This window comes from Erpetoichthys calabaricus, chromosome 3 (genome assembly GCF_900747795.2).
Source record: "Erpetoichthys calabaricus chromosome 3, fErpCal1.3, whole genome shotgun sequence".
NCBI lineage: Eukaryota > Metazoa > Chordata > Cladistia > Polypteriformes > Polypteridae > Erpetoichthys > Erpetoichthys calabaricus.
The window spans coordinates 47,834,836-47,860,592 of record NC_041396.2 but is presented as its reverse complement, the minus strand read 5'-3'; the positions used below and the strand labels follow the sequence as shown (position 1 = coordinate 47,860,592).

Here is a 25,757-nt window from a genome sequence, read left to right as displayed (position 1 = left end):
TGAAGCTGGACCCTTAGTTAAATCAAGCAATGTAAATTGGCTATCAGATGCATACATGGATAATAAAACTGATGGGCCAGAGATGGAATGGCGGGGCTTAATGATGGCAGGAGTGGAAGCAACATCAGAAGTCTTCCAGACTAGTCTCCTCCATTCTAAAGGGAACAAAAATTGTATTAGTGGCGATGTTGCACCAAAACCCTTCCCCATATTACTAATCGAAACCACTCCCATGAGACACTCCTGATGCTCATGTCTGAGGCACCACATATACACCATACGATATGAGAAAATAAGGGAAATGAACGCCATTATCAGTTACTGACAAGTAACTCCAAAATACACCATTTTCATAAACTTACAATTTTTAAAAGCATTATATGAAGTAGGCACTTAATATGTATGGAACTCTTTTGGTTCAAACTTAACTCTCATTTTTTGTATTATTATTTTGTTATGTTAAAAAAACAACTCGTGTGAAAATACTGCCCTGACAAAAATGCCTCACCCCAAGTGCCAGCCCTACACATGAGTGTGCCATATTGGACCGGTGCCACATCTAAGGTTAGTCATCGGCTTGTTCTCAATCCTGCCAGACTTGAACCAGATTAAGTGGGTTCAAAAATGGGTTCATAATTGAATACTAGACATGTGTAAACATTTTATTCATTAAATAGGGTCGGCTCATTCACAGTCCCTCATTTAATTTTTTTTTTCATGAAATAACCAATTTATATGTTTAACAGTAAAATTAAGCTTCATACCATATTTGGATATTTCAGTGTAGCTAAGTGATTAGCAGTGTGGCTTTACTTGGGTTTCTGTCTCAGCCAGCATGGCATTTGTACATTGTATATTTGCTCGTATGGGTTTACCCCTCATATTTGTCAGATGTATATATTAAATTGATTGGTGGCTCTGAATTTTTCTGGTATGAGTGTGAACATGCTCAACAATAGATTGGCACTCTATCCAGAATGGGTTCCCACCTTGCACCAAATTCTGAAAGGATATGCATTGGCATCCCACAATGTTCTGTAGACCTAGAACAACCTTCTTTAAAGTTAACCCAGTATGCCATTTTACTGGCAGCTGGACAAACTGTGGCATTGAGTGGATGATGGACTCCTGACACACTCCATGCAGTTGTTCATGGATTAGGAGAGATGGGCAGCTGTCAGACAGAGAGCCTCCTGCCAAAGATAAAGACGACTGATCTTATCCGATTTTAATCTGGTTAAATACAGTATGTCTTATAAGGAACAAACCACCATCTACAAGTGAGCTGATTAGCCAGGGCAGATCTGCAAGTCCGTCTTTGCTCTTGGTAAGAGAATTCAGAAAGATTTTCATTAATAGAAATTCCAACCTGAAATCTTTCACTTCTTGGTCTATTTTCTTTGCTGGGACCATTAGATAAACTGAATTATGAGATTTATTTCAGTAAGAGGGACAGAATGGTGAATGAGCATATAGAATAGCCATCTCGCAACTTGTTGACCCGACTTGTTCCTTTGGCAGATTTGTCTGCTGTATGATGGGCCAGTATTATCATGATATTTCACTCCCCTTATCCTTTACCTAGGGGTAAGTGTACTTGTCAAGTTTGTTACCGGGTTGGTCTGCTGTTGCATTTTAAGATTAACAAACACATACATAAATATACGCATACACATAGAAACTCAACAGTGCCCTATGAATGACACACACACAGCTGGTTAACCTCTAGAACTTTAAACCACACAAGTGCCTTAGGAATAACACAATTTGTCACATTCTCAGCACTTCAAGAGACTTACTTATTAGCGGCACGAACAACATACAATGTTTTAAATATATCTCAGACCTAAATATTACTTTTGGTCACCAAGAAAATATTCAAACATACAAAGGCTCAGCATCCTTGACTTATAGGCCATTTATCAGCCAAGAATGCCTTACTTTACGTACTGTTCCCTACTATTGGGTGGAGCTCTCACCCGCAGCCTTAATAAACCTCGCAGCACAGAGGTAATGGTAAACCTCCGGCTGCACCAGGTGCTCAGAGAAATCTACCTTATTACTTCAATCACTCCAGACATTAAGACAAAGCACAGAAAGTTAAAAGCAGCATGGGGCAGAGCAAGGGGAAGGACTCCCTCTTTCAGGCAGTGTCTGTTTGATCCGGTAGTGCTTCCTTCAGACTATGCCCTGGTACCGGAAATACTCCCGGGTCCAACATAAAAGAGAGCCATCCAGTCAGTGTCAGGAGGCAGAAAGGAAAGCTCACCAGAAGGAGGAAGAGGAGGAGTGTTTATTGAAAGGCTGTGGATTGGTTGGCAAAGAGGTGGTTTGTGAAAATAAAAGCTTTTATTTTACACCTGGGACTGTTTAGGGTAATCTGTCTGGGGTTTTGGGGTTCAGTGATGCTCCCTGCCTTTTATTGTACATAATATGTTTGATAGAATTTTAGTGCATAAGAACTTGTTTAAAATAAAGCATATGCAGCACGCTTACAAATGACACCAAATTCAGCTTTAAGAAAATCTACGAATGAGGCCAAACAAATCACACTACTACAGATGGCCACTGGAGATGGGACTGCGTCCTTAAATTGTGAGAAGATGAGACAGTGACATTTACTTTTTCGCAAAACAGCTAATGATTTTGTTAATATTTTATTATCTTTTTTTTTGCACTTAAATATTTGTAGCTGCTTTTATTCAAAAAAAGAGTTAAAGTGAAATAAAAGGCACATGCATAATAAATGAAAGTGAGTGAGTCTTTATTATTTCATTAAATAATCTTTGTATGAAAATTACAAATTTAAATCTGGTCAGACTCTCGCTTATCTTCGTGATCTGACGAACGTCATGGAAGCTTATGAAAGTCAGAGTAAAATTCAATGATATAACCATTAACGTCATGAATATTCCCTCAGAATAATGGCAACAAGTTTTAATTCATATTTGAGATTCAGCAGAGATTTTAGTTTAAATGTATTAAATCCTGCAAATTTAAAAAATATGCTGAGAAATCAAAATAAAGAAATAATTTAGAAAGAAATCATCAAAGTCTGTAAAAATTAGCATATAGCTAAGTGAGTTTCCTACCATTGCATAAATACAGTAATTACAAGAAGTTATATTTTATAGTACAACATATACTTGATATTTCCATCTGGTGCAAAGAACCCCAAATTCCATTAAATAACTCTTGTGACAATATGGCCTCAACCAGGGCAGCTCTGGGCCATGAAAAAAAAGTGAGTGAAATGCCTAAATTGAAGAAAAAGTAAAAATACAACGACCAAGAGTCAACGGCACGCTTGCTAACCCCTCACATCGCCATCATAACTGTGCAGTTGCGTTCCTCTGTCATCAGAGCACCAGATCACTTAACCTAAGTCACCACTGCCATTCTCTGGAAGGACAAGGCCTAAAGTTAAGTCAAAAAACTTACTTATGGCCATGAAGTAGCTGTGTGCTAAATCTCAAATTTGTGGCTCCAAAACAAAGCTGTGCTCAAAGAACAAACAAACAAATGGAGATTGTGCTTTATAGATATACAGACGTCAACTTACCTCGACATTCTCATCGTAAGCAGCAGAAATCAAGTGGAGTTTGTGTAATTGTCTCACTCTGTGGGTCCATGTTGTCATTGCGGTTTTCCACTTGAATTTTAAACTGTGTCTTGATGGAAAACAGATCATAAAGGTTAGAAATATATCTGTGTCCCCAGGGCATTTCAAGCTTTTGAAAGTTGTGTGTTCCTGAAAGAGTCACTCTAGCCAAATTAGTGCAAAGCTGAGAGGATTGAAGATGAACTCTCATTATCAATTAGAGAAGATAATGTGGTATGTGCCTGGCATCTCAGTTTCACCCTCCAGCTAGGACATCAGAACCATGAAGAGATCTGTATGATTTACAAAGAAAGCTCACAAATTGGTCAAAGCCCGCTGAGCTTTCCTACTGAATTTAGGAAGAGAAACTTATAAGAGCTACACAGTGTCACACACATGTGCTTATGGGGCAGCCAAAGGGCTCAAACAAGTGTGAAAGATCTAAAGATGAAGGATTAGAGTAGAATTTAGAATAGAGTACTAATACCTTTTCTCTTTCTTCACCAGAAAAACAGAAGAACAACAATGAGGAAATACCTCGATTCTACAACAACACGCCACTTCAGCCTCTCATAACGACTTCACTTCCACCTCCCTCTGCCTAAGACATACCTTCCGGTCCCGTATTAATCACCTCACGTCACCTCATCCCCTGATGAAGACGTCATCTCCATCCTCATCAATTCATATCACTTCCTGCCAACTTATTTCCTTCGATTGTATTTCCTCTTTATTGTAGATATAAAGCACCCAAGCAACTGGAATATTTTGTCATATGTCTGTTTGATATTTACTGCATGACCTGGTATCAGACATTTATGATAACTCTCTGATCCAGAATTATAAGGGGAAATTCCCCAACTCTTAATCCTTGTTCTCTGTGTTTTGATTTCTTCACAACAGGTTATTACTTTTCAGTTACAGTGATAACAATGACCAGCTGGCTTTATCCTAACTACTAAGTTACAATGACTAGTTCTTGTACTTATGCTTTGGTTCCTGCTGATTTCGTTTATAGGTGTTGCTTTGTCCTGATTCCTTTGGTTGTTGGCTTTCTGCAGCACATGTGTAAAGATGTTCAGCACACTTTTTCTTCTCCTTCTTTACTTTTGTCACATTTTTTTGGATGTTTCACAAAGTGGTCCTTGTTTGCTAGTATAATATTTACATGTGCAGGGTAGTCGGTGATCATTTGACTTCCTTCTTCAGCAAAACAAAAACGTTGCTTTATGTAAGGTCACTCCGGCTTGTGCACCTTGCTTTACTATAGCAAGGTTTATTTTTCTCATGGCACCCTCATCCAACTCCACTGCAGACAGTTGTCCACTCTGCAGAGCGCGACATCTTGCACAAAACTCACATTCTGCCACATGTTGTCCTTCTTGAAAGCAAAGTGGGTAAGCGACATGATGTTCATGTTCGTAAAAATGAAAAATGAAAGTAACTTAATTTATTTGGACATTTATGAAAGATTGCTTGATGACACATGCTACAGTGAGTAAATGTGTCCACAGTATTTCCCTTACCCTAAAAAAAATTTTGCACTGCATTATCTAAAGATTATAAAGACTCAGTATTTCACTGATATGTTGATTTATCAACAAAGTGCTAATAAGGTCCACTGTCTACCATGATCTGATGCAGCCTATAATTTTAGCTTGAGACTTCTGCACAGATTTTAATTTTTCATCAGGTACTTCCTTAAAAAAATTATGTTTAAGAAATCTGAGCTCCAGTTAGCCACTGACCCTCCACATCTGACAACTAACAACAGCGCATGCATCTTTTCAGCATTTGAGTTGGGATCTGCCACATGAGGTTGTAAAATGGTATTAAAAACATATTTTTGTACACTGTCAGTTAATTTAATTGCATTCTGTCATCAAAGCTATTTTTGATAATGACTCAGTGTTACAAAAAATATGTAATAAGTGAAATTGAGATAACAAATATTGAAGCGACTAGAAAATTTCAAAATGCTCCAATTATCAAACCAGCTAAGCCAGTTTCCAGACACACCTAATTGTTATGCCATGCATACATTTTGGTAACACTTTAGCTCAGGTACTACAAAATGCATCAGCGCACATTTACTATTACGTAACAGTAAAGTGTTTATTCATCTCTGCAATGTGGTCTCCTAACAAAACGTCACATTGGAGTGGTCTGAGGTGGCTTAACCGAGATAGATAGATAGATAGATAGATAGATAGATAGATAGATAGATAGATAGATAGATAGATAGATACTTTATTAATCCCAAGGGGAAATTCACATACTCCTCTGCAGCATCTTATTGCAGATGTTGAAGGACGCCAGCCTTCTAAGGAAGTATAACCGGCTCTGTCCTTTCTTACACAGAGCATCAGTATTGGCAGTCCAGTCTAATTTATCATCCAGCTGCACTCCCAGGTATTTATAGGTCTGCACCATCTGCACACAGTCACCTCTGATGATCACGGGGTTCATGAGAGGCCTGGGCCTCCTAAAATCCACCACCAGCTCTTTGGTTTTGCTGGTGTTCAGGTGTAGGTGGTTTGAGTCGCACCATTTAACAAAGTCTTTGATTAGGTCCCCATACTCCTCCTTTTGCCCACTCCTGATGCAGCCCACGATAGCAGTGTCATCAGCGAACTTTTGCACGTGGCAGGACTCCGAGTTGTATTGGAAGTCCGATGTATATAGGCTGAACACAGTTCTTTCATATTACATACAGTATGTAGTATAAGACCTGTGTATCCTTCATACTAACAAGTAATTTGACCATCACGTCAATACACCACACAGCATATAACCTATCTACGGATTGTTTATACGTGTTATGAAGACCCAAAGAAGTCTTTGCTCAGGTCTTGTTACTTAAGAGAAAATGATTCATTTTTGCAGTAACAGGGTAAGGTGTTATAGACATTTTTTTCTGTGTTTCTTCAAGAGCATGTTTCAAATTATACTGTTGTGCACCTGCTGTCCTGAGTAAAACGCAACATTACTGCCAGGCTGTAAATCAGTTTATTCCCAAAAAGCATAATCCTTAATTATTCTTGCTGGACATTCATTCTTCCTTATGCTATGCTACAGAATAATTCATATTTACTTTTTTTTTATTAAGTCTTGTTTAGAAAAAATAATACAAAACACTGAATTACATGTAAGAAGAGGAAGGTTATGTTTTACTAACATGGTGGAATTCTATGAGGAAGCAACAAAAGGATACGATCAAAGTGGTGCATATGATATTATTTATCTTGACTTTCAGAAAGTATTTCATAAGGTGCCACATGAGAGGTTGGGCATCAGACTAAATGAAGTGGGAGTTCGGGGTGATGTTTTTAGATGGCTGCAGAGCTGGCTCAGACACAGGAAGCAGAGGGTAATGGTGCGAGGAATCTCATCAGAATTGGCCGATGTTAAGAGTGGTGTCGGTCACTGCTATTTTTAATATATAAATGATTTAGATAGAAATGTAAGTAACAAGCTGGTTAAGTTTGCTGATGATACCAAGATAGGTGGATTATCAGATAATCTGGAATCCGTTAAATTATCACACAGGAACTTGGACAGCATTCAGGCTTGGGCAGATTTGTGGCAGATGAAATTTAATGTCAGTAAATGTAAAGTATTACACATAGGAAGTAAAAATGTTAGGTTTGAATACACAATGGGAGGTCGGAATAATTGAGAGTACACCTTATGAGAAGGATATAGACGTCTTAGTGGACTCTAAGCTATTGACATTCTGACAGTGTTCAGAAGCCATTAAGAAGGCTAACAGAATGTAAGGTTATATAGCACGATACGTGGAGTACAAGTCCAAGGAGGTTCTGCTCAAGCTTTATAACACACTGATGAGGCCTCATCTGGAGTACTGTGTGCAGTTTTGGTCTCCAGGCTACAAAAAGGACATAGCAGCACTAGAAAATGTCCAGAGAAGAGCGACTAGGCTGATTCCTGGAGTAAAGGGGATGAATTATGAAGAAAGATTAAAAGAGCTGAGCCTATACAGTTTAAGCAAAAGAAGATTAAGAGGTGACATGATTGAAGTGTTTAAAATTATGAAGTGAATTAGTACAGTAGATCGAGACAGTTATTTTAAAATGAGTTCATCAAGAACACATGGACACAGTTGGAAACTTGTTAAGGGTAAATTTCTTAGAAATATTAGGAAGTTTTTCTTTGCACAAAGAACGATAGACACTTGGAATAAGCTACCAAGTAGTGTGGTAGACAATAAGACTTTTAGTGACTTTCAAAACTCGACTTGATTTTTATAAGAATTAATTTGATAGAACAAGCTTTGTTGGGCTGAATGGCCTGTTCTCGTCTAGAGTGTTCTAATGTTCTAATGTACTAATGTAAATTAAATTAGTGTCATTATTTGCTGTATGTCTTTGCTTTATTATAGAAGTGCAGCGTGTCCGAAACTGCCCAATTGACTGTGCATCCATTTATTACAACGGTGTGCGGCGGTCTGGCATCTACACAATCGTACCCTCCATGGGAGGGGTGCCTGTTGAAGTCTACTGCGATATGGACACTGAGAGTAAGGCATTGTATTTTTACAACATTTTTAAAAATATTTAAAGAAACTCAGTTTTCAATCAGAATATCATTATGGAGTAATATTTCATACAAGACTGTAATTTTATTTTACATCTTTGTTTTAAAAAATGGACAAAGCAGTGCACTGCATATGAAGGGGTGTATTTTGACAGTGACTATAAAGAAATTGCCTTAAGTTGCATAATAACTTTTTTTTTAATGAGTCAGGGAATATTTAAGGCCCCCCACCCCATATATATTATTATAAGATAGATAGATAGATAGATAGATAGATAGATAGATAGATAGATAGATAGATAGATAGATAGATAGATAGATAACATTTCAGCTGTACACCTTCTTTCCTTTTCACCCTAATAATAACCTTTTTTTCCCCCTTTGCAGATGCAGACAAACGCAGCCCTACACTAACTCCAAATATGTGTTCAGTTTTAAATTTTACATTTGGTACTTTCTTAAGTCTCTGTACACTTGAATTTGCAAATGTTTATTCTGTGTAAGACATGTTTTAATAATTCAACCTCATAAGTTGAATTTCTTCATATCGTATCCTTCCCGTGAGTCCTTAAACTATGATCAATTCAATTTAATTGAAGATCAGAGCTGTAATGTAACCATTGACCCTTTTATCTACATGCCAGGTGGAGGCTGGACAGTAATTCAGCGACGGCAGGATGGTTCAGTAAATTTCAACCGCAGTTGGAAAGAATACAAAGAAGGCTTTGGGGATCTAAACAGTGAATTCTGGATGGGAAACGAGCACATCCACGACATTTCAACTCAAGGCGACTACACCCTCCGCATTGACCTGGAGGACTGGAGCAGCAAGCACAAACATGCTTCGTACGAAACCTTCAGGTACTCTGATCCTGATTTTACTGCCATAAGAAGGCCAATAACAGTATGTGTCATCATATTTGGTAAATTTGTATACTTAAATTGATGCAGCATGAGTGAGTGTGGCCTGCCTCGGACTGGTGCCCCAGTCATTCATTTGGTGTTGCTTTATTGGAAACTCCAAATAGGCTAACACAGTTGAAGGAAGCCTCAGTGAGCCTTCATAACTTAAAGCAAGTATAGCCAGTGAAGCACAAGGCAAGGAGGGTCTGTCTTCACACCATGTGGGGGGGTCTACTTAGCCCAGTCTCCTGAGGAGCTCTTCATCTAACCTGTGCTTCTATGTCCATTAGGCTCCTGGTTGTTCCTTTAATAGTTGGCCAACCTCTCATCATACCAGTATACCAGGAATTTATTTCATCACCATTATTTAGTGCTATTATAAATTCTGTAGGATATATTAATAATAACTGACATTAATGAATAATAATATACATGGAGCATGAATTTCAGTCCTGTGCCCAGTTATTGTCGGTGTGAAATTTACACGTTCACTTCAGGTTTGTGTGTTTTTTTCTCTACGGTTTTCCTCACACATTTCCACAGCCGTGCAAGTTAGCATAACTGACAACTCTAAAATGGCTCAAAGTCTGGAAAATTAAACAAGTGGGCCCTGCAATGGTATAGCACCTCATCCAATGTCGATTCCTGCTTTACAGCCAAGACCCTGAATTGGATTACAAAGATCTGAAATTTTGTTTGATATTATTGCACAAAAATATGGTATTGAACATCAATATCATTTCTATTGTCTGTTTTGAAAAATCACCCCAAACATCCATCCATCCATCCATTTTCCAACCCGCTGAATCCGAACACAGGGTCACGGGGGTCTGCTGGAGCTAATCCCAGCCAACACAGGGCACAAGGCAGGGAACCAGTCCCGGGCAGGGTGCCAACCCACCACAGGACACACACAAACACACCCACACACCAAGCACACACTAGGGCCAATTTAGAATCGCCAATCCACCTAACCAGCATGTCTTTGGACTGTGGGAGGAAACCAGAGCGCCCGGAGGAAACCCACGCAGACACGGGGAGAACATGCAAACTCCACGCAGGGAGGACCCGGGAAGTGAACCCGGGTCCCCAGATCTCCCAACTGCGAGGCAGCAGCGCTACCCACTGCGCCACCGTGCCGCCCCACCCCAAACATTTGTAACTTTTTTCAAAACTTAGACCTGCTAGCTTATTTTTTCCTATACGTTATGGTATTATTGTGGGATGATTGTGTGGACGATCACTTAGACAAGACAGCAGGTGTGGTCATATAGCAGCTTTATTTTCACATCGTCACAGTGAGCAGGTTTCAGAAAAGCAGGCAATCAATATTACATGACAGCGTCAGGGCTCTTCTGAACCCTGTTTATTGGGTGGGGCAAGTTTTTATACCCCTAGAATGCAAAATGCAACAGTCAACACTTTATTATACACAATCCTTGAGCCCCTTCAATGCTCCTTGTGCAACTTGATTCCTTGGCTCCTTGTTATGGCGTTCAGATGTAAACAAAGGGAGAACGTGATAAGGCAGTCTCAGTGTGGAAGCTTAGACCTTGAGTCCTTCTGACAAATATTTTTTCTGTTTGCTCAGCAAAGCATGTTTTTAAAGCTTACTTCTGCTTAACTCCTTAGACAAGGATTAGTACAAAGGCACGAAGAGAACATTCATTTTCCACAATTGGAAGTTAAAAGTTCATTATGGGTTGGCCTACTCTTATCACACACACACACACACACACACACGTATACCCTGTCTACTTAAACATGGATTATAAGTGATGCCTGCTCAGCCAATCTCTCCTCAGGACCCACACAGGGATGCAGTAGCTTTTGTGCAATACATGGACGTCCCCAGATTGAACTAATGGCTACTTTAGTCCCCAGTTAAAGCATAAACTCATAAAGGCTCCTGGATATAACAAAGACTTAAAGGCTGACACACCATCATCTCCAAAAATAATATGGACACATGAAGGCTAATATACCTTAATAATAATTCATTACATTTATATAGCACTTTTACTTAAAGCGCTACCACATAGAGAGGACCCAGGATACAATTACAATACAATTTATTTTTGTATAGCCCAAAATCACACAAGAAGTGCCGCAATGGGCTTTAACAGGCCGTGTCTCTTGACAGCCCCACAGCCTTGACTCTCTAAGAAGTCAGGGAAAAACTCCCAAAAAAACTTTGTAGGAAAAAATGGGAGAAACCTTTGGAAAGGCACTTCAAAGAGAGACCCCTTTCCAGGTAGGTTGGGTTGCAAACCTATGATCTCCTTACTGCGAGGCAGTAGCGCTACATCTGCACCTCCTGTGTGATGGCTAATGCCACTTTCCAACCATCAATGTTTTACTCCCAAACATCTCCCCTCAGCCTGCTAACCCTGTGGAAAAGTAACTGGAAAATAAAAGTGGTACTACCAAGTCTGTTTTTCCCTCTCTAAGATTATGAGTTACACAATTGATCACAGCGAAAGAACAATTTAAAGTAAATGCTACAAAACATTAACAAAGTGTATGTAAACCCACTGGAATTATGATAAAGTGAAATAATCTGTCTGTGAACATTGTTAGAAAAAAATACTTTTGCTCTTCACAAAGTAGATGTCTTAAATGATATTCCAAATTTATAGTTTGTTAGTATAAAATCTGTGGAGGGGTTATAGAGTGTATGGAAAGAGTACGGAAATGTCTGACTTTAGCTGTAAATCAGTAAAATAAAAGACCTCCCCACATCAGGTGCCAGGTGACTACTTTACTACTTCAATCACTCAAAATATTCTAGCAAAGAATAGAAATTCAAAAGTAGAGCAGCATTTATTAAAATACAATAGTAAAAAAATGAATTAAGCTGAAACAAATGATAGGAAACAGTGAATAATTGTAAAGCCCCTTGTGATATTATAATGTGTTTATATGTCTATTTTGGTTCCGTTAGGTTTTTTCTTATCAGGATTCTTTTTGTGAAGTTTAATCTCTGTTTTGATTTGGTTTGACAAAATTTTATTTTGTGACTAAAATAAGCAATAAGGGATCAAATCTTAACGAGCGAAACAACTAAAGTGAAGCAGAAGTGTTACTTGAACAATAAGTGCTCCTTATTAAGCAGTTGGGTTGGAACAAAAACCTGCAGCCACTGCGGCCCTCCAGGACCGTGATTGAGGACCCCTGGACTAAGCAAACATTCACTCATGACATGCCACTAATTTTTTGCCTTTAACTCTTTTAGGGCTGATTTTTTTTTCTATTTTCCCCCAGGGCTGAATATTTTTCCAAAAAATTCAGTTTTGTGAACACACAAAACAATAATTTCTCACATAAAATGTCTATTGCTGTCTGCATTGCCCTGTGTGCTACCACAGCAGTGTGGAGGGGCGAGGGCAGCGAGTAGTGAGGTGCTGCTGCTGGGCCGTTTTCTGAAAAGCAGACAAAGCAATAGTTTCTCGCATAAATCAACATAAAACAACCTACGTGTTTTTTCTGGCATTTCCACTTTGTTTTGATGAAATATACAATCGCGAGTCTTTTTGACTGTGTTCTTTCTTCTTTGATCTCATACAGTGGTTGGCAGCCTTTTTTGGGCACAATATTTGGTCCAGTATAGTTGGCAGATGTTTCCTTAACCCTCAGGGGCACTTTAAAAATGATTGCACCATTATAATCCAATCAAATCTAGTTCAGTTAGTCTTTTCCCATTGACTTCAATGCATTTTGCCAAGTTTGGCAATATTCGCAAACACTTCTGTTATTTCTCAGAACTTGAGGTGAAGCGAACACCATTGAGTTCGCTCATCATGAGTCTTCAACATATCGAGGGCTTGGAGCACATCTGACTCATCTATTTTAAAATCTAGGAACTTGGAGCTTGTTTTTACTTCTAACCATAACCCTAATTCCATTTGTTTCTTCCTTTAAAAACACTTGGCTAAAACATTTGTTTAGTTCCTTTGCCATTTCCCTTTTATTTTCAATGATTTCTCCTTTTTTGTCCCTAAGGTTTCCTAAATTCTCTTTATCATCTCTTTGCTGGAGTGGTACTCAAAAATTTCTTGCTGTTTGTTTTGACTTCACTTTGTAATCTTTTTTACTTTTTTGACCTCTCAAATGCTTTTTTTGATCTCTTACTGTAGTGTCCATTATTCTTCTAAGCCAAAATTATTTGGCTATTTTGTAATTTCCATGTAAAGTGATCTTTTCGGTTTTGCTTTTTTTAATAAGGTCATTGTTCATCCATTTCAGCTTGATTTTTCATCTGTTTTTAGTTTAAGGAGTATGTTTATGTTGAGCCTGAACCAATGAGCTTCCTTTGAAGAGCCCAGTTGCTGCTCTTAACTGTCACTTTGCCTTTAAAAGGGCTGGATGTCTAGTTTCAGAAGAGAGACTCAGCTGCATGTTTAAGAAAAGTGAAGGAATTTGCATAGCAAATGATCTGCACAGAGCGTCTTTGCTCATCACTAATCTTTTATTTCTAGGTTGTCACCAATCAAACTGTTACATTGCAGATAAATGTAAAAGCTCTGAATGTGTACAATGGAGGCCACCATAAAATAAATATTCCAGAATGAATATGACATGTATGTGCATTAATTTGAGATACAAGGCAAAACAGACAATTATCTATCTATCTATCTATCTATCTATCTATCTATCTATCTATCTATCTATCTATCTATCTTTAGAACCTGATCATCTTCACACTCAATCCAAATACACCTCACTGTAGCCTGCAGAAAGGAGTGCAGCTTGGCGTTTTGGACAGGGCTAGAGGTTGGTGATTTGCAATCAGTCTCATTCATTTTCACAGTTAATACGTTCAGATACTCGCCAGCAGCCTGCAGCGAGGTTTGCTTATGGGTACACACAATGTGGTTCACTTGTCCCGTTCACATATCTTTTTGAATTATCAAGCATCATGTCTCCAAAAGAGATCATAAATTACTGTAGTTAGAAAAGTTACATAATGATCTGTTCAATGCATCAGGCAGGGTGGTCCAGAGTCTCTTTTTAAGGGGCAGTGGCACAGAACACCACCTGGCATCTACATTACCCCATTCCACAACATACAGCCACTTGTATTATCAGCCTGGCAGTTTCACTAACTACCCTATCATGTGTTCCTGCTCTGAACAAACAAACTTTTTCTATGCTCCGGTATTGAACATACTGGACTATCACTTCTTCTCTACTATGGCTTCCATGCAAACTGGACCTACTGATACACAGTTAATCTGTTCCTAAATCCATCCATCCATTATTATCCCCTGCTATATCCTAACTACAGAGTCATGGGGGTCTGCTGGAGCCAATCCCAGCAAGCACAGGGCGCAAGGTAGGATACAAACCCTGGGCAGGGCTACCCACTGCGCCACCGTTCTGCCCTCTGCTCCTACAACCCCTTACTAAAGTGAATTTTCATAAAGTGAACACCTAATTATCATTAATTTTTAAAGAAAATATAAGTGTTCACTGAATCCGAAAGTGACAGCTATTTTTTTCAAATAACACTGAACTACATGAAAATTGACATAATTACCATGGTTTAATAATGTTAGTCATCAAAATAAACCCAAATAAGTCATTCATTAAATAATGTTAAATAAAAATGTTTACCTATGTTTAATCACATTCAAAATAATGACCTTTTGATTTTTCTTCGGGTTTTCTAACTGCAGTAATTTATGATCTCTTTTGGAGACATGATACTTGATAATTCAAAATGACAGAAACAAAATCCTGTTGAATGTGAATACATATAATGTGTTAGCCACCACATACACTGCTAGGCTCAGAGGGCTTAGGTGTTTATTATGTTTCATGTCTTATTCTCCTGTGTTGTCTTCATAATTGTAATTATTCCTTTACTTTTAAAAAAAGTTGTTACTTTGGTCTGCTGGATCAACATCTGGCATTGTGGATGGCTCATGAATGGCCCAGAGTTCATGCAGGCATCTAATACAAATATTAACTGAGGGAACAGACATGACCACCAACGAAATGTTGGGGCACCAGCCAGGTCACCCCTTTTAATAACTAATAAGTCCCACAAAATAAACAGGTACTCAATGGTGCAAACCAAAACAAAAAGGTAGTATTGGCTGGTAAAGCTTGGGATTGATGCAAGGCTCTGTACACCGGTCACAATGTCAGGTTGGATCTCCATCTGGTGGTCCACCCTTCCTGGAATGAGACAACCCCTGCCAGGAGCGTCTTGGTTTTATAGTCTCTGGACTGGAAAGGGCAGAGTCAGTTATCCTTACTGGGTGGTTTCGCCATACCATCAGTGACAGTGCCCTCCAGTGTCCCGGAATGGTAGTGCTTCCCTCTGATGTGCCTGGAACGTGATCCTCTGATGTGCATGTGTGACATTATAAAACTGGATGTGCCCCCTTGGACCACTAAAGACCATCAGGTGGGTTTGGGGAATTGTGAAGTCACAATAATTTTATTAGCGCTATCAGAGAATTGAAACTGAAACCAATATTTAAAGAATGCCACAAAATGAGATGCTAGAAACTGAGCTCATGTCTGAGTAATTTGACTGACGGTCACTTGCTTCCTTTTGAAGTACAAACTACGTGGTGGACAGTTGCTAACAAAAAGCAATGTAAGTGAAGCTGAGCTAACATTTCTTGTTGTTTGTTATATTTGCAGCATTGAAGATGAAGCAAACCAGTACCGGCTACACGTGACAGGCTTCCGTGGGACTGTAGAAGACTCCTTCAGCTGGTATCACAACAAGCACAGTTTCAGCACTCCAGATACTGGAAATATCTGTGCAGAGATATCTCATGGAGGTTGGTGGTTTCATCAGTGCTTCTTCACAAATCTCAATGGAGTTTATTACAAGGTATGGAAAATGCAAGCATCTGTAAACGTGTGGGCACAGGCATATTTCATGTGCATATTCTTAAGTTATTATTTAATAGAGACAATGCGTTTCATGTAATTACAGTTCAACAGTCAGAGCTTGGAGCTGATGTTCTGTATTTAAAGATTAGAACTACTGCTAATTTCCAGTGTGTGTTCCTCATTAGGCTTTTTATATACAACAAAGTTAAAAAAACTACAAATGAATATATTTCTGATTTGCTTTCTGCTAACATTTACTCTGTACGTGTATCTCTGAGGGGACTCTGAGAGATACAAATATCTGTCATGGTTTACTTAAATTAGAATTGACTGTAAAACTTCCATGATGTTCCATTGATAAGCAATTTATTTGGGATTTTGTTAGTGCTGAATGTAAAAACCCTTAATAGTTTGAAAGCAGACATCCTGACACATTCATTTCACATCTTAACTATCAAAGGACGAGTCCAGTTTTCATTTTGTCTGTGTCTTGAATCTGAACAGACAGTTAAAAGTTTAATGGCGGGATCAGTAGACAGGAGAGACCCAAAACTGAAGCCATGGTCTTAACTGAGAATCAAACTGATTAATGAATGAATCAAAAACTAAAGGTCTTTAGCTAGAAATAAGGTCAGAATGCCAAAACATTTTATAGCTTTTATTGCAATCACAAATGATCTGGAAATGCATGTGCTGTCCCTGATACATTTGCACAACAGACTGTATACACTGCACATTCCTGGGTCATTCTGGGATTGATTGTCATGGCAACAAGTGATGCACCAATGCAAATATGGCGGCACCCATTGGTAAACAAAATGGGATTGTGAAATAGACGTTAGAAATACACAACTTTAAAATACACACTCCCAAAAATACACCACTATTAGAATCAGATTCCATGATGTAAAAAACTCCCACATAAATCTTTGAAAAACACCTCTAAAAAGATACAAAAATGTATTTAAAAAACACAAATCAAAAAAGTCTGTCACAGCTTCCCCTGTGAATTGGAACAAACTGCCATGCAGCTCATTTTGTTTCCTATTATATTCCTGTAACCAGAAAGGACAGTCCACGCTTTTCCTCGTTGGCCTTCTTAAAGCTTGTTCATCGCAGGAGCGAGCAAGTACAGAATAAGGATAATATTAAGAAGGACCACCACGATTTGTTTGTCGGTTGATTTGTTTTCGATCTTATGTTTGTAAAAATTGAGTTATTTGTATGGAGTAATGTGTGATTTTAATAAAATCAATAAAAATAAATAAATAAAGGACCACCATGTAAACTGGAGTCTACAAGACAAATATGACTTTGTCAATGACTAAAATAAGTGGGTGACCCCATTCATGCAGAATTCATTCTGAGTGGGACTTTTCCGCTACATTATAATTCTCTACTACAATGTTGGTAATGTCAGTATTAGAATGAATAATTCTGTCTTCTGCCATTGATAAAAATGTTCATAACACTTTGAAGTTTTTTTTTCCTTTTTCACTTTTGAAGATTTGAAAACCATTATTATTAATTATTATTATTATTATTATTAATTGTTGAGATTTCCTAATTATTTTTTCCCTAACCAGTGTGAGGAAGCACAGAAGTATTTCTCATATGAAACTCCGGCCTGTTTTGCGGTGTCATCAATCAGCCATTTACCAAACAGTAACAAAACTGTCCACCTGCTTAAATAAAACTTCAAACTGTCACACTCCTACACTTGCCTTCTTTCTGCCAGTCTCAGGTGACTCACCTAGGTGCTCCCACACTAACTCTTCTTGTATCTTAAAGACAACGATAGCCCAACATTCCTCCATTTCCAGTGCTATCTTTCTTTTTTACCGAGTTTGCTAGTCTCCAGTAAGCCAGTGCTGTTATTCAGATTCCCCAATTAACTGACATGCCCATCCCTTTTTTCAATGTAACCACCCCCTTCAATAAAAGGCAGATCGATACTGAACAGGTAGTATGAACAACAGAAGAAGATGATCACATCAGAGCAAGACAAACTCAACAAAACATATTACTAAAAAAGGAAAAAGAACACGACATTAGGACCTGTGACACTCGGCCAAGGCTAAACATTAAGCTGATGTCATATTCCATGTGTTCATTTTGTTGGATATGTCAGACTTGCTGACTTCTTTTGATGATCTCATCGCCAAAACCATATCAATTTAGACGACTGAAAATTGCTGGGAATGTCTACTGATTATATGCCAACCTTCCAGCGTAGTCGTGTGCCCCTTTTTCTGGCAGCCAATAGTGTGCTGCCTGACAGAGCTGATGTTGTACGAAGGGTTGACATGTACAGCGAGTTCAGCTACAATCTTGACAATTTTTTTTTGTCTTTCTGTCATGTTACATAAAACACAAGACATCAGACAGATGAGTCTCTCTTCTGTTTGCAAGGTCCAAAACACCCGTGTTCTTCATTCCTCATCACTGCATTCCATGCATTGTAATTCTGGTTCAGCATTCATTGGTTGTCAGCTCCAATGCACACAAAAACCGACCCTACAACTAAAGGGAAAGTTTTTTTTTGTTGGGACGAGTCATGGACTGGTTGGAGTGATTTGCTGGGTATGTCACACTAGATGACGGGCCTTCACTGGAGTGTGCCGACAAATGACTCTGACTTGTTAAGATTTTGTACTACCACTGAAAATTGCTTATACATTTGTTGCACTGCTTTTGTAATGGAGTTATTGTATCGGCTTCATGTTTATTTTATTGTTAGTTTTCATTTGAGCTGTGGATAAAGTTGTTTTTTGTACCGCATTATACAGTATCTGTTGCAGTGTCAATTATACATTATTTTTAACAAGGGGGCTCCACCCCCTGCTCGCTTCGCTCGCCTACCCCCGGCATTGGGTATCCTGAAATACATTAGTCGAGCTCGTTCGTTTTGGAGCCGTGCCCGCTTTGCCCGCGGCATTTCAGACGCGCGTTGTAGGCGCCTGCGTTCATTGATTTTATCCAGGCGGGCTCGTGTTTGTATATCCGTCAGTTGAGCTCGTTCATTTTGAACCCGTGCCTGCTGTGCTTCCGCAGTTTCAGACGTGTGTTGTAGGCGCCTGCGTTCATTGATCTTATCCAGGTGGGCTCGTGTTTGTATCGTTGAGCTGTATTGTGTTTGAATTTGGTGTAAAGCATTCAGCGGTTTGTACAATCCCAAGCAGCACATTATTCCTAACTTCACTCCGCAGTAGTGCCACTCACAATATGGCGGTGACGCCTGCACCTTCACTCCGCAGTGGTGCCACTCACAATATGGCGGTGACGCCTGCGCCTTTCGTACTATGTCGGGTTTCACTATGCTGTGTAGGCGCCTTTGCCTTTCGTACTTTCCCGCGCCTTCCGTACCATCTTTGTGGGCCTGTGGGGCCTCCGTAGCCTCTTCCGTTTGAATCTGGGCTGCAGCGCAGAATCCTCTTTTTTGTGTGGCTGTGTCGGTAGTCGTTAGCTATGGGCGCGTTGTTGCTTCATTTCTCATTCACATCAGTTGAGTTCTTTCGTTTTTGGGCCGTGACTCCTTCGTGCGCGGTGGATACGACTTCGCTTGTGGTTTATGAGACGTGCGCTGTACGCGCCTGCGCAGTACGTCTCATGGTCCCATCGCCGTGTAGCTGCGTCCATGCCATCCGGTTTACCATTCTTGGGTAGTAATAGATAGATAGATAATATGGATACAACATAAATTGCTTCCCTCTAACATTGCAAAATGATAATCTACTCTCTATATATAAAATCATAAGCCTAAAAGTGTAATGATTTTGCGCAACGATTTTATGTGACATTTTTATGTCATGCTTTAAATCAGGCTTATTTTAAAACCTACATATACATGTTTGGTATCATTCTTTTCAGAATTTATCAAACTTTAATGTGATGTTGTTAGATTTTCAGGTTCTTATTCCATTTTTAAATTATAAACTAAAATAACAAGAACTCGCATCCTGCGAGACGAGACTTTGTGTCATGCCTGGGGACGGAAATAAAAGACAAAGAGTAGATGACAAACACAGCTGCTGTACAGGCGTTTAAATGTTTGAAGCGCCGCGCAAGATGCAGATCACGCGGCACGGCAGCAGCAAGCCAGCAGCTGATCAAGCAAAGAGAAGGTAAAAAAAAACAACTATATGTTTCCTATTGTATCACTGTTTAAGAGGGGGTTTCAGAGGAGCGACCGCATCTCCTTGGGGTGCGTTCAGCCCCCCTCTTCACAACGCGAGCGGCAAAGACATGAACTGGCTGGCGTGTAGCGCAGGCCAGGGAGGTCGGTGAGAGAAGCAAGCAGGGGATAAGCCCCTTAGTATGAATAATAAAATATTTATTTAGGCAGACCATTCCCATATCTGCTATTGACTGCTTCTGTAGTGTTCTCCTTCCACAATGTGCATGTGCTATTGTGATGATTTTGCTAGTAGCAGACTGCAGTTATAGAAGATAAACAGGTAAACATTTTGAACACATGCTTCTTGTTTTCTTTACACTTTACAAAACATGAATTGTTTTTTTTTTTCCAATAACGTGTTATAACTTAAGATGCACCAAATAGGTAAAGTGATAGTTCTAGAGTGAATCTTCCTGGTCTCACAGTTATGTCTCCCAAACTAGGTTGGTACCGAGGCCCACCACCTTTGCAGTTTCTGTCCTCAGTTCCTTATCTGTCTATTCTCTAACCCGATTGTCCTAATTAATTAATGTAGACCATTTTTCACATTAAAAAGTCTTTTTTCTGTTCATCATTATCTAAAAACAAATTGAATTCACTGTGATTTAATGTTGTAGAGCAGTGTTTTTTAACCAGTGTTCTGTGGAACAGTGGTGAGCTGTGAAAGCTACCCAGGTGTGCAGTGAAAATAAAAGTGTAGTGCAACCTGAGAGGGACAAGCTCTGCAGGTAGTCGAGACCTGTGTGAGGAGCACAACATTACATGGAGAAGCTGGCATAAAACAGCTCTGTGATTGTGATGTTGCAGACACAGCACTTCAAGCAGGCTGCTACAGTCCACCTGCCACGGGTGTGTGGTCACCAGCGAGCCTCACAGTGAATAAGACAGGCTTAGCAATGTTTATTTATTTGTAATATGCAGTCTATAAAAAGCATTCACCTCTGTTCACATTTTATTGTTCTACAATGGTGATTCCCAACCTTTTTTCTTTGGTGGCAAACTTTTTGCAACCAAAAATATCCCAAGGCACATCACTACCTTACTAACCACAAAGACGTACAGTATACAATATATCTCATACACACGTTCAACTGCCCAAAATAGCCGGTAAAAAAAGCATTCACAGACATGGCAGTTAAGTGAGCAGTTTGGTGGCATCTCCCAGCTGCTTTGTCCCTTTGCCCTCCCCCCTCTCTGCCTCAGAGGCAATTTGTATGCCCACTATCCACTGGTCCTGTAAGACTCACTGGCAACTGCACACCCAGGACAGATGGACTCTGGCAGCCTGAAGGCATGTCTGATGTGCTCAAACTGCTGTGTCTGCAACTTAACGATCACAAGGTGCTTTAATGCTAGCTTTTCTGGGTAGTCCTGTGTCCTCCTCAGACATGTCTTGACCACCCAAGGAAGTTGTCCCTCTCAGGTTCAGACACAAGTGAGCTACACTGTTATTTCCACAGCACATCTGGGTAGCTCTCATGGCCTACTATTGTGCCATGACACACTAGTTGAAAAACATTCTGCGTTTTTCAAAAAGATGTTTTAGATCTTGTATCCCTGTTGTTGTTCACAATGATTTGGTACCAATACTTTGAAACAATAAACATGGAAAGCAAAAAGAGGCATACATATGCCACATCCAGTTAACCAACTCCATTTGCCATAACAAGAATGGAAAAACTCTCTGTAAGCTCGTGCGCGATCACTTGCCTCCTGCTGAATTCTTAAAACAGGTTGGTCCAATCCACACTCTTTTATCTCCTTTTTTCCTTCAAGTGAATGATTTATGAAAGAGTGTTTCATTAAAGAAATAACCAAATTTTCCTTGATTTCTGAAGCTCCGCTTAAAGTCACACTCGCTCATTTGTACTTACATAACATTAAAGTCAGGTGTGGACTATGAACCATTGACATGAAAATGAAATAGTACGTCGACAACTGTCCAATCACATTGGATTAAAAAAACCTAAAAAGCCAACAATTAAAGGGCAGCCTCAGGTCACCTGCTTCCAAAAAGATCAAGGACTTACATACATAATAATAATAATAATAATTCATTACATTTATATAGCGCTTTTCTCAGTACTCCAAGCACTATCCACACAGGGAGGAACCGGGAAGCGAACCCACAATCTTCCACAGTCTCCTTCATCCTCATTTGGCTGGTATCCTTCACTCATGAAATACAGGTATAGGTATTCACACAGAAATTAAACAATTACAAGTTGGAACACCCCAGCGCCCAGCATTACAAACTGCCACTGGCCTCCTCGTAATCTTCTTTTGCTTACCTGAAAAGGCTCAGCTCTTTCAATCTTTCCTCATAACTTGTCCCCTCCAGCCGTCCTGGATTCAATCTATTTGCTCTTTTCCTGACCTTTTCTAGCATTATGTTCATTTTGTAGCCTGCAGACCAAAATTGCACACAGTACTGCAGAGGAGGCCTTTCCGTAATAAACCTTAAGAATAATCTCCTTTGTCTTGTACTCCACAGATCGTTGTATATAAAATAACATTCTGTTAGCCTTCTTAATGGCTTCTGAACACTGTCTGCAGTTGATAGTGTTGAGATCCACTACGACTCCTAAATCCTTCTCATAAGGTGTACTTTCAATTTTCAGATCTCTCATTGTGTATTCAAACCTATCAATTTTACTTGCTATCTGCAATACTAGAATAGAAATCTGCCCAAGACTGTATGCTGTCCAAGCCCCTCTAGCTTGGTATCATCTGCAAACTTAATCAGCTTGTTATTTACAGTCTATTCCTATCTAACTTATTTGTATATACTAAAAATCGCAGCGGCCCTAGCACTGACCACAGAGAGGCACCACTCTCAATGTCACCAAATACACTGTCAGCCTGTCCTTCCTTATATAATTCTGCATTCAAAAGTATGGAGCAACACTGTAATGTTAAATATTTGTTGTCTAGTCTTTGTACATTGTATCATTTGATTGAAGTTTCAGGTTTCTTGATTCTCAGTTCAGTAAAAGTAAAAACATAATTGTGACCTTTCAGGGAGGATGGTACTCTTCAAAAAGGAAAAACCACCTGGGACCTGATGGAATTGTCTGGTACAGCTGGAAAGACTCTGATTATTACTCTCTGAAGAAAGTTTCCATGATGATCCGACCTCGTACCTTTCGACCAAGGTTGTCCCCTTAAAATGAAGTGAATATTTATTTCAGGAACTTTTTTCTCCAGAAGAAAACCTCCTCAGCTGAATTGAAGAACCAAGCTGATCTCATTTGATTGGACATGATGCTTGCCAAGTCAACATTTTGCTTTACATAAAATCTGTGATTCAGTTTATGTGTGTATCTTTAAAAAATATTTGCCTTTAAGCCTTGTTGTACTTGGTTTCACTATGTAGCTTAGCTGAATTCATGAGACCTTGGAGCCAGAGTATGAATCCTGTCAAGGACAGTCGCTGTGAGTTTGTACATGTCTTCACTATGTCCACATGACTTTTCCTCTGGGAGCTCCTAGAGATGAGTGTGTGTGCACTGCAATGGACTCCCTTTCCATTCAGGATGGGTTTTAGCCTTTTCTTTGATACTTTACATGACCCAACAATGGAAAAGGTAGGTTGAACAATAAGAACATACAATGTTTGACAAATGAGAGAAGACTATTCAGTCCATCAAGCTTGTTATTTAATAGCAAAACTGTTCTAACAGATGGATGAAGAGGTTGGCATGCAGTGACTTTTTGCAGCAACAATTGATTGAATAACAAATTCATTCTTTAACGGCCTACATGCACCAGAATCAGAGAGCACCATTTCCTTAAGCTGTAGCCATTTAGAATATTCTCATAAAGATCACTCGATTAGTCATGTAAAATGGTGTACAATTATAAACCTTTGAAATAAGGTGCAGTTATTTTTTTTTTAAGAGGTTTGGTGCTACTTTATTTAAGAGTTTATGAGAGAAGTAATATTTAAGGTCTTTGCATTGCATCTTCTGTCTTCACTTGTTTTTTGCTGTCTTGTACATGAATTTTGCTCATATTTACCATGTGTCATTGTTATTTTTTGATTTCAAGATAATAAAAATAATCATACATGTTCTTTATTTGTATCTTTGCAGATGCTAACATAAACATTGTGTATATATATATATATATATATATATATATATATATATATTTGTAGCTAGAGATTAACAAAGGGAGAAAATGAGTCTCATATTTTAAAACAGTTTTCATTCCTACGCTTTCAACAACCTACCAGATGTGATCATTAGTGGAAAATTATTAGACACACAGGAATCAAAGGCAATATGTACCAGGTGAAATGGAGGTTGTAAAGAGGGATTTGATTTATAAGGTGGGGTTGGGAAGGTGATGGTCATAGTCTTTTTTATTATTCGGATGTTATTCTTTTTAAGCCTGCATATGCTACGTTCAAGTCCAGGTGTCTGTTAATGGCATATTATAGATAGATACATACACATATACAGTACATATACATACATACATACATACATATATACAGTTAGGTCCATAAATATTTGGACAGAGACAACTTTTTTCTAATTTTGGTTCTGTACATTACCACAATGAATTTTAAATGAAACAACTCAGATGCAGCTGAAGTGCAGACTTTCAGCTTTAATTCAGTGGGGTGAACAAAACGATTCCATAAAAATGTGAGGCAACTAAAGCATTTTTTTTAACACAATCCCTTCATTTCAGGGGCTCAAAAGTAATTGGACAAATTAAATAACTGGAAATAAAATGTTCATTTCTAATACTTGGTTCAAAACCCTCTGCTGGCAATGACAGCCTGAAGTCTTGAACTCATGGACATCACCACATGCTTGATTTCCTCCTTTTTAATGTTCTGCCAGGCCTTTACTGCAGTGGCTTTCAGTTGCTGTTTGTTTGTGGGCCTTTCTGTCTGAAGTTTAGTATTCAACAAGTGAAATGCATGCTCAATTGGGTTAAGATCAGGTGACTGACTTGGCCATTCAAGAATTTTCCACTTCTTTGCTTTAATAAACTACTGGGTTGCTTTGGCTATATGTTTTGGGTCATTGTCCATCTGTATCATGAAACGCCGCCCAATCAATTTGACTGCATTTAGCTGGATTTGAGCAGACAGTATGTCTCTGAACACCTCAGAATTCATTCGGCTGCTTCTGTCCTGTGTCACATCATCAATAAACACTAGTGTCCCAGTGCCACTGGCAGCCATGCATGCCCAAGCCATCACACTGCCTCCACCGTGTTTTACAGATGATGTGGTATGCTTTGGATAATGAGCTGTTCCACGCCTTCTCCATACTTTTTTCTTGCCATCATTCTGGTAGAGGTTGATCTTGGTTTCATCTGTCCAATGAATGTTTTTCCAGAACTGTGCTGGCTTTTTTAGTTCTTTAGCAAAGTCCAATCTAGCCTTTCTATTCTTGAGGCTTATGAGTCGATGGCTTCTTTCACCTGCATGGAGAGCTCCTTTGACCGCATGTTGTCTGTTCACAGCAAAATCTTCCACATGCAAGCACCACACCTCAAATCAACTTCAGGCCATTTATCTGCTTAATTGATAATGACATAACGACGGACTTGCCCACACCTGCCCATGAAATAGCCTTTGAGTCAATTGTCCAATTACTTTTGAGCCCCTGAAATGAAGGGATTGTATTAAAAAAATGCTTT

The 25,757-nt window shown here is 39.1% G+C and overlaps 1 protein-coding gene across 1 annotated transcript in view; it reads left to right on the top strand.

Moving 5' to 3' along the window:
- The window catches only part of LOC114649282 (angiopoietin-related protein 7-like), a 41,917-nt gene extending 17,812 nt beyond the window's left edge, over positions 1 to 24,105 (top strand). The window contains exons 3-6 of the mRNA XM_028798785.2: positions 8,004 to 8,141; positions 8,803 to 9,019; positions 15,719 to 15,914; positions 23,115 to 24,105. Coding sequence (XP_028654618.2) covers positions 8,004 to 8,141; positions 8,803 to 9,019; positions 15,719 to 15,914; positions 23,115 to 23,261 — 698 coding nt within the window. The 3' untranslated portion in view covers positions 23,262 to 24,105. The remainder of the gene's footprint in view (positions 1 to 8,003; positions 8,142 to 8,802; positions 9,020 to 15,718; positions 15,915 to 23,114) is intronic.
- Positions 24,106 to 25,757: the final 1,652 nt, after the last annotated feature.